This window comes from Solanum tuberosum, unplaced genomic scaffold, assembly GCF_000226075.1.
Source record: "Solanum tuberosum cultivar DM 1-3 516 R44 unplaced genomic scaffold, SolTub_3.0 scf00137, whole genome shotgun sequence".
NCBI classification, from domain to species: Eukaryota; Viridiplantae; Streptophyta; class Magnoliopsida; order Solanales; family Solanaceae; genus Solanum; species Solanum tuberosum.
Window position 1 is genome coordinate 86,087 of NW_006239066.1, and position 10,569 is coordinate 96,655.

General features: G+C 32.8%; 1 protein-coding gene across 1 annotated transcript; it reads right to left on the reverse strand.

Moving 5' to 3' along the window:
* Positions 1–726: 726 nt before the first annotated feature.
* Positions 727–7,172, reverse strand: LOC102604974 (uncharacterized). Its single transcript, XM_006352010.2, has 5 exons — positions 6,857–7,172; positions 6,689–6,759; positions 5,328–5,433; positions 1,582–1,714; positions 727–1,163 (listed from the first exon to the last, which is right to left on the reverse strand). Exons 1-5 carry the CDS (start codon positions 6,934–6,936, stop codon positions 951–953), a joined length of 603 nt encoding a protein of 200 aa, XP_006352072.1. The 5' UTR covers positions 6,937–7,172; the 3' UTR covers positions 727–950.
* Positions 7,173–10,569: the final 3,397 nt, after the last annotated feature.

The following is a 10,569-nucleotide window of genomic DNA, read 5'->3' on the forward strand; positions in this document are numbered from 1 at the left end:
AATCTCTCCATAAACAAAACTCTTTATTGAATTACATTGTGGATGTTCATGTGTTATGTTATGAGAATAGGGATATTCAATTTATAGATCTTCAAACTTTTCCTCTTGGTAAATAGAAAATTATATTTTCCTTTCGGGAAAAGTTAAAACATTTATGATAATACTTTGATTTTTCTTCAACAGAAAAATAAATTTAAAATAAAGTGAGAAAATCAAGGCAAAATCCTAACACTTTCATTTAAACATAACATTGGTTTCAAAAGAACAGATTTAGATTGTGGTGCTGGGAATTATAGTGCAGAGGAGGTAGTTGCATGGTAGATTGTTGGTGACTGTTCGTGGCCTCCGACGGCCATAGCAGCTATGCACACTGGAGAAGGTAATTAAATTTAGGGTTTTGGTGCGGCTTTGGCAAATAACAACTCTACTGTTATCACAAACTTTCAAATACACATAATTTTACAAAGATTCATTGATCCAGTAACTGAACAATAGTACCAATTAGCTATTGTTTTATATAATCCTTCCACATGATACATTCTCTTCATGTCAAGCATGAGCCTTCTTTTGTATATCAAGTTTCAAATTTTAGAAAAATTAAAATGAAAAAAACTTGGAATCGATCTTCTTTTAGGTGAACTTGGGATTTTAAATCAAAATTTCAAGTTGTAGTTGAAGTTCTATTCAAATATCATAAATAAAACTTAGATCCAAATTGCATGTATCTCTTCAAATTGTACCGACGACAAGAAATGCTTGTCAAATATATTGCCAAATTCAAAGAAAATACTTGCCTGCTGTAGAAGGGTAATTGTATAAGAGAAACATAATTTTGATATAACTTGCAGCAGTTTTCACTGTCAATTTCTCTGAACTTGATACATGTACAGAAATGCCGGAATCATTGAAGTTTCATTTACCATTTAAGAATACACTGATTTCTATGTCCATTAAACATCCCTCACTTTGACCCTGACCTCTGTAAGGGGTTGAACAACTTTTCTTGGGCTTGGAGGAACAGCTCTCTTGGGGCTTGAAGGAACATTAGTGATTTTGCTTGGCGGAAGGCTACTGAATTTACGAACCAAGATTGTAAAACATGGCAAAAACAGTATATAAACCCCTGCCAGGATGAATGGTACTGCAACAAGCCAGCCCAACAACTGTAAAATAGTTCACTATCGAAGAATCAGTAGAAGAAGAACATATGCTATCTTGCCTCTCACTTAATCTATAAAAAAAAAAGAGGTAAAATACGAAGGTATAGACGGGAAGCAACATGGGATTACAGCAGAAACCCTGTCTAATAATTGACTGCAGTAATAATTTCTTGGATGTAGCGTAATCGCGTAAAATCCACAGCCATAATGATGCTGATAAATTTGCATGTTATCCATTGGCAAGTTATAATTACTGCCACTTCCTAGTACATTCTTTCTTAGTACTATTTCTTAGTACTATTACACTATGGATTTAAGTCTCAATAAAAAGACCATCACAGTGCAACAATCAGAAGATAATACGAATAAGAGAAAGACAGTGAGGAAAAGATGCTTCAAATGAGAGAACTCGTTTACCCACCGCATGGTAAATGCTCATCAAGACTTCCCACGAAGCTTTACCAGTGAAGACCTTCTTTAATGCATCTGAGGTCAAAGCAAAATGAGGTCCACCACTCACATATTCACCTAAACGTAGGAAAGGAATCACCAAGCTGCAAAAATGGGAGGCACATGAAGAAATTATGATATTAATTATAGACAACACATGGTAAGAGGAAGACTGAGAATCAGATGAAAGCAAATAACAATTCACTACTCAGTTAAACAACCCTTCAACATATCCTAATTGTACTACAAGCTAAAAAGCAATCCTTTCCTGAGTGAACCTCAAACTAACACCAGCTATTGTCCCATACAGGCAGACCTAACGTGTGAACGTAAACGTGCATCTATCCTGATGGAAGAATCTCCCTCGACCCTCAACCCCAACCCCAAAAGTCCTGCTGAAGAAGTCATCACAGGTTCAGGCTTTTGAGAACAAAATTTGATTGTAAACATCATAGGCAGGAAATATTGACCCTTCCACCCAAGTCAAGAAAAAGAGATGTATACATTTTTGTCCCCTTAACTTTTTTGGCGTGCCGGTTTTATTGGCAAACAGGTAACAACTCAATATACAATGAGAGAACCTACAGAATAAAGTCTATGCTCAAGTTTCTTTGTTAGTGCACTTAAATGCTCAGATTTGTTTTCAATTTGATAGGTTGGAGCTCAAATTGGTTCAATATTGCATCAACAACAACTATGCCACAGTCCCAAAGTAATTCGAGGAATTTGAATCCTCATTGAACGTGTTTTTTCATCTAAATTCAACTCATTACCAGATAAAAAAATAAAAGTAAAAAATATGTTAAATATATATATAAATAATAATAATAAATTTCTATATTTTTACTCGCATATAAATCTATAATAAGGCCAAAATACTCCTAGAAAAGCAACAGGTCCAAAATCAACCAACTAACAAGACTTAAACTTATTCTCAACTACTCTATCCGTCTCAATTTATGTGGCACAATTGGAATTTCGAGAGTCAATTAAGTTTTTCTTTGATCGAAATTTCTTTATATGCCTTTTAAATATTTGAGGTCATTAATTAGTCAAACATATAAATTTTATCTCAAAATCAGTTTCTGGAGAGACAAATGGATAGGCAACTCCACTTTAATGGTTGCTTATCTTAACATGTTCCAGATAGCAAGGGAGCCAAACTCTACTATTCAGCAATATAGAGAAGGGAATTCTTGGAACATCATCCTCAGAATGAACATACAGGATCGGGAAATGGAGGAGTTGGTCAGCCTACTAGCAGCACTTCACAATGTTGCAATTAACAGTGAAACACCAAACCAACTCAATTGGAGAGAAAAAGGGGTGGGAAGTTCTCAGTTAAAGCAGCATTCAAGCTTCTAGGCCCACAAAATGCAATTACAAACCACTAGCCTTGGAAGCTTATATGGAAGATCTAGTTGCTTCAGCTGGACTGCACTTCATAGAGCTTGCCTGACCCAAGACAGCCTGACCAGAAGGAAGTTTCAAATGACTACCAGATGTTATATGTGCATGAAGGAAGCAAAAACACACAACCACCTATTTCTACAATGTCAAATAGCAGCAGACTTATGGAGTATGTTTTTAGCTCTTTTTGGTCTCAAATGGGTCATGCCTCAGAATATCAAGGATGTTTTGATAAGTTGGAGTTGCTGGAAAGTTCATAGCACCATCAAGAGAATCTGGAAGATGATACCTGCAGCCATTTTTTGGAGTATCTGGAATGAAAGGAATAGAAGATGCTTTTATGGAATATCAACTACCTACCAATCTTTAAAAGCTAATTGCCTCATGTTTTTGTATAGTTGGGTTTAATTATCCCCTTTAGATTCCCTTGATTCATTTCTGAAGATTTTGTAACTATTATGCATCTACTTGATGCCTGCAATAGAACTAATTACTTCATAAAAAAAAAAAGATTCTATGTTCGAATTCAGGGTTAAAGTTTAGAAGTTTGATCTCGAAATCTCAACTATGCCACATAAATGGGTCAGAGGGAGTAGTAGATATCACATATATGAATCTTTTTCTTCCATTGTGTCCTATCTTTAATCAAGTCTACATTGATTCCCAAGAAATTAAAGCTCTTTTAAGACAACTTTCTTCCATATAATTTTAGGTCTACCTCGTTCCCTTTTAACATCTTTACCCATCATAGTTTCACACCAATAAAGTGGTGCATCTGTAGATCGAGCAGGACACGACCAAATCATCTCAAACGACTATTTGCACCTTTTGGCGAATGTAGTCATTTTTAATTTTATCTGATCTTATATGGCCGCACATCCATCTTTGTATTTGTATCTCTACAACACTCGTATTGTGGATACATTGCACTTAAGCAGTGCAACATTCACTACCATATAACATTGTCGGTCCTATAACTTTATTTTTGAACTGGTAAACATCGTCGGTCCTATAACTGTTTTGTAGAACCTATCTTTCAACCTTGATAATCGTCTTTCTATCACATGACGCCCCAATAACACTTTTCCATTTCAACCATTCGGTTTTAATTGTACAAGTAACTTCTTCATCTATCATTTGATTTCTTAAAACAACAAGCCTAGATATCAAAATTGTTTGCAGTTAGTGCTGCAACCCTTCTAATTTCATCTCAACTTCGCTCTTCTCATACTAACTAAACTTGCAATACATGTATTTATCTTACTTCTATTTATCATAATACGCATACTCTCTAGAGTGCTTCTCCAAAATTCCAGCGTTTGGTTGACACACTCGTTGGTTTCGTCAATTAGCATAATACCGTCAATAAATAGCATACACCATAAGACATCATTTGTATTGTATTAGTTAGCTCATCCATAAATAGGGTAAACAAGCAGGGACTCAATGTCTGTTTTCACGCTAGTGATAACTCCTTTATACATGCTATTTATGGTATTTGTATTTTTAATGTGAATTCCTTTCTTCTCAGCCCCCACCATAATACAGGTTCACTGCTGAACCAACCATAATAAATAGAACAGATGCCAACACTTCTGAACTTGAAGTGGTTGCTAAATTCATATAAATGAAAACAAAGTATTGCATTTTATTAAATAGAATATTAATGAAGAACAACAACAGATTCTCCATTCAAACATGAGCCAACAGAAACAGAAGCAAAACTTGCAACATTTCAGCACATACCAGTTCTCTTATTTTATTCCCCAATCTCATAGATACCACATAACTCTTTTGTATCTATCAACTCAGAAAAAGATGAAAAGAAGTCCGAGCAACAAGAATATCTATGGCAGAACCAATTAATGAAATCATGATAGGAATCCGTATTTCATAATATTTGAGGTCCGGTAAATATCTGTCCAATCATCAAAGGTACTTTGATACTGACTATTTAAACTTTGAGGAGGGGGGGGGGGGGGGGGGGGGGGAGGGGGAGGGTATGTATGTCCGATATTTGTATTGAGGTCCAACTAAATTCATATTTCTACATTACATGACTCATTTATGAGGCGTGCTCCTAACATGATTTTTCTTTACATTTTCAGGGACTCGAATTTGAGACGTCTGATTAAGGGTAGAGGGATCTCAACCATCCACTACAACAAAAGAGACATTTAGTGGCAACAATATTTATTGATGTAAAAATATTTAGCGGCAATTGAGTTAATATCATTGTAACTAGAATTGCTAAATCATGTGTGACCAAAAAAAAGATGTAATAGACTAAGCCCCTTTATTCAGTACCTCAGCTCAATGGGAGTAACAATGAAGTTGACCAACAACACAGTTGGTGCATGGCACAAGGATCCAAGTACTGCAATAGCTACGCCACATAGAAATACAGCAACCCCTGACAAAGTAAAGTAGATTGTAGGACAGGCAACCATAGTAAAACATATATTCCAGTAAATCACTTGTAGCCTCTAGACAGAAAGCTAAGAAACCAATCAGAACTTGCAATACTAATGCTTAAAAACGGTTATGTTGATTCTGTTGACAGGTCGACATCATTGAGGTCCTTTCATCTTGATGAGTAATTAGATTTATGCAATGAAACTTTGAATAACTCAAATTTACATATGCATCCCCATCTGTTGCAATTTCCACTACTCATCTGTAGATGATAGTATTTGTTGCCAAATCTTTCCTAAGGTCATGTTTGACTCCATTTTCACACCCAACTCCAAAGATTTATTACTGCTAAGCCCTTCTGTTTTGTATGTAGATTTTCACATAGATTCTAACTTTATTTTAAAGGGATTTCATTAACTAATGAAGCAAAAGGAAGCTTTTAATTGACTTTTAGACAATATCAGGGAGCTAAGTTGCTCGAAAGATGTTGTCGCACCCGTGCTGGATCCTTGAAAAATACACTATTTTTGGAGGATCCGATACACACCCGTCGATATTTTTGAAGAGTCCGAGCAACATAGTCTGGGAGGACCTGATGTCTAGAGAGATAAAGGTTGGGCTGATAAATAATCATATGTTGTTTCATGTTTGCTGGTAGCTGCATTGTCATATCCAATACCACCATCACTAATATTTTCTTTCACAATTAGTTTTAAGCTAATCCGTTAAGACCTATGAAACTTTAGAAAATCATAAGTCTAATACAAAAGCAATTCAACTATACCGAGTATATGAGCTCAAGACCCAACCAAAGTCCAACTTTTGACCTGTTTTAATTTGTAAAGCACCAAATGTGGAGATTTTGAAGTGGACATTCTAAACATCTAAATCGCATAACATAAATGAGAATGTCAGAAGGAAAATAGATTGCTTTTTCATCAGCTTTGGATTAAACAAATTGAGGCAATCCATCTCAACAACATTATGACCATCTTTGTGTCCCCTCTTGCAACTTCACATCCTAACGAATTGAGCCCAAGGTAGTAAAAATGTAAAGCTTTCATAGAAACAGCGGAAAAAAAAACTGGGATATTAAAGAGCAACTCCATTTCATCAATCTTGACAAAATTTATTACTGTCTCTCCCTTGTATGATAGTGTTTGACTTGACACGGTATGTTAGTAATAGGTTAATGTGATAATGAAAACATGACAAAATAATACCATTAGTAGATGTTGGTGAATAAAACATACCACAGATGGGAAAGAGACCCAATGTAGCACCAAGAGCCCCAGAGAATGCCAATTGTTTTGGCTCTGTACCCCTTCCAAATACAAACAAATCAGCAAGTCAATGCAAAAATAATGTTGTGATAGATCAAATTATAATGAGAGGCTTATCAGTTGAAAAGGAAAGGTTACCTGCGGAGGATTTGGAGAAGAGGATCGACGATCTTCTTGTGAGTCCAAGAACCCACTGTGGATCCTATCTGTTGGAACATTGTAATAGATTGAAGACCTCAACTATATATTAATACACTTTACACTCAAATCCAAGTTGAATAACTCACATCATAGTGGATCAAGTGCAAAAATGTATCAATCACGCCTTGAGATTCTTAAACATATAATACAACAAGCCTATTAACTACACAACATGCCTCTCCACTTTAAATCCTTCATTGAATTAAAAGGAATAAACGATGCCGTAGGTAGGCCGCTTTGACAAACTTTTGATTTCATTTTTTTTATTAATTAATGAGAAAGCTTGTAAACAGACACGGAATCTAATCTCACCGGCTTTCACGTTCCCGTTATTATGAGTATCCTATTTTGATTTGACATATATTCTAAGAAAGTAAAAACTGAGTATACTATATTTCATAAAATTTGTTATTTCATAAAATCATATATATTATATATATATATATATAAGAGAACTTTAGGCCTGTCTACGTGGCGTCACCCACAAATTAGAATTTCCTTTTAATTTATTTATTTTCAAAACTAGTCTTCCCTTTTATGAAAAGTTGTGACTTTTATGAAAAGTTGCAACTTTAATGAAGAGTTGCAACTTTTATGAAAAGTTATGACTTTTATGAAGAGTAACGACTTTTATGAAAAGTTGTGACTTTTATAAAAGGTTTTCCTTTCCAAACGATTGCAACTTATCCAAATAAATGTAACATTTCCGATAAGGCACAATAAATATTGTTCACACTTTCCTTTGTTGTCTATAAATCGAGGGATTTCCTCTCATTTTAAAACAACAAAAATTTTGAACCTCTTCTTCTTCTTCTTCTTGACTATTAAATATTTGTGTACTTTGCTCCTGTTAAGTGGCTCAATGACACCATTGCTTATATTACCGATCATGGTATGCATTTTTACAATCATTAATTTATGATTATGTTATTAAGGATAAATGATGAGATGTAATATTTTTCATTTTCCTTTACATTATTAAGGTTTGTTACTACGTAATCTTGTATGTAATATAATATAGTGTTTTAGTTTTAATAACTAATAAGTTTTAAGTATTATTTTATAAATTCCATGATATTAAATTCCCGCGCGAAGCGCGAATAATTTTACTAGTTAATTTATAAATGATATTATTCAAATCTAAAATGAAAAAGATTAAATAGGAACAGAGGAAGTATGTAGAATGTATTTAAATATTTTTAAATTTATTACTTTAAATTTGTTATGTGGAAAATTGAAATTAAAAAATTATTAAAATAAAAAAAAAATTATCTTTTAAAATAAAATTTAACATAAAGAACAAACTAAAATAAATAAAATATTGCTTTCTCTATCTAACCATATTTGTCCACTAGTCTTTGCACACTTCTTAGAAACTATAAATAGAAATGTAATTTTACTATATCATTCTTTGAATATAATAGATACAATGTCTTGAAAATGCAATAAAGAAATGAGTATAATTAATGAAAATGATAAATTAGGAACTAAGTGTAAAATTATCCATTAATTTAATAAAATGACATTCCAAAATAATATAGTGGACAATTATTACTGGACGGAGAAAATACTACTTATATTCATTGCATTTAATTAAAGGAAAAAGGACAAATATATCCCCGAACTATCGTAAATGATATGCAGATATCCTCCGTTGTACTATTGGACATTGGTTCCCTTGCCGTCCAAAAACTAGAGTGTATATGCCCTTCACTCTAACAGAAGACTAAATAGGGACATGTAGCTCAATCTTATCCGTCGATCCGGTATTTAATAAATGTCGAATCGGTGGATAAGATTATGACACGTGTATGTCCGTTAGTATAAAGGGTATATATGCTCTAGTTTTTAGATGACAGGGGCATCAATGTCTCAAAAATATGACGAAGGATATCTGCATATCATTTTTTATAGTTCGGAATATATTTATCCTTTTTTCCTTTAATTAATAATGACAAATTGGAGTGGGGCTAGCTTGAATTCAATGCGTCAAAGTTCAAATACTTAAGGTCAAAGCTGAACAGTTCTTGGCCCCAAGCAACCCCAAAGCACAAGTAACTTTTTGTTATTCTCGTGGGGTGTCTAAACTACAAATGGCCTCATTAGTCTTATCCCAAAATAGGTATGGTATTGTTAGGAAAAATATTTATTAAGTATATCAAAAAAGGAATATTATCTATATTCATTTTATTAAAATGGTTTTAATATTTTTTTAATTATCTCAAAAGTCAAAACTTTTTTTGGTCAAATTTCTTATAGATTGCAACGTTTCTTTTTTTCATGAACAACTACATTTATGGCAATGATCAGGGCCGGCTCTATGCTTTGCAAAATAAGGATTTTGCTTCAAGTCTTCGAATTTCGGGGATTAAAATTTTCATTAAGAATAAATTATGTGTTAAAATTAAAAAATAAATATATATTCAGATTTCTTGTAAAAAAATATCACTAAAAATAAATTTAATGGAGAATGGTCTAAATTGCTCCTCAATTATTTGAATTGGTACAAAACTATCATTTATTCACCTTTCGGCCCTCAATTATCCTAACGTTAATCTTTTGGCTCAAAAATATCCTTGATAAAACCTTTGGCTAATATTTGCCCTTATTTTTAACAGCTCCTCTAAAGTAAAATCATTAAACATTTATTTATTACGTTGTCTAATCTGATTGGTTTAAATTTAAACTCTTCTCAAATAAATAATAAAAACTACACATGATTCATATTTGACTCAATATGCTTGAAAATAATATTTAAAAAATATTAATTTCATGATATCTTACTAGTGACCCATTTTAAATAAATCCCAATTTATTATAAACCAATTCATAAGTGGAAATCTAACTAAAATTGATGCATGCCCCGCATGATTATCAATCTAATTTTTTTTTTTTTATTAATATAAAATTTTCTTTCAATTACACAATTGCCTTTTTCATTTCTTTTTTCCCCAGTCTCTTATTCTTAATTAGGATATCAAGGATTTAAACTTGAAATGAACTTACGTATTCATATTCTTTTAATTTGTATGGTGGGTGGAGATATGATAAGAAATTATTTTCTTACTTTTATTTTAAATTTTGGATACACAAAAGAAAAAATATTGTATACGTACATAGTTGCTTAGTTAAATCACCTACTATTGAACTAAATATTTACAAATGAATGTCGTCATTTTTTTCTCTCTTGTTTAATTTGTCGTTACTTGAATAAAAAATGAAATTTAAAATGGTGGACAATCAAGAAGAAGAAAAGTGGAAGAGAGAGAGAGGGGGGCCAATTATACGAGCCCATAAATTAAGTAATTTAAAATTATTTTAATATAGACCGGCCTAAAATGCCTTTAACTGTGAGATTTGATATAAGGGAAAATTACTTATATACACACTTTTTTCCCCATAATTTTCATTATTCCCTACCAATTCTAAGATTTTCTAAAATCCCTTATTTTTTAGCGCAACACAAAACTGTTGGATACATAATTTCCACGGTTTTTTTCTCCCCTTTTCATGCCACAAATCTCTCCACAGTTACCCCATTAATCCATTTTTAATTCAAATCTTTTCTCTTTCCAATTAATGATTTCAAGTTATTCAAGAGATAGATCTCTTTACATAACTTCAGTTTTCATTTTTTTTTAATTTATCAT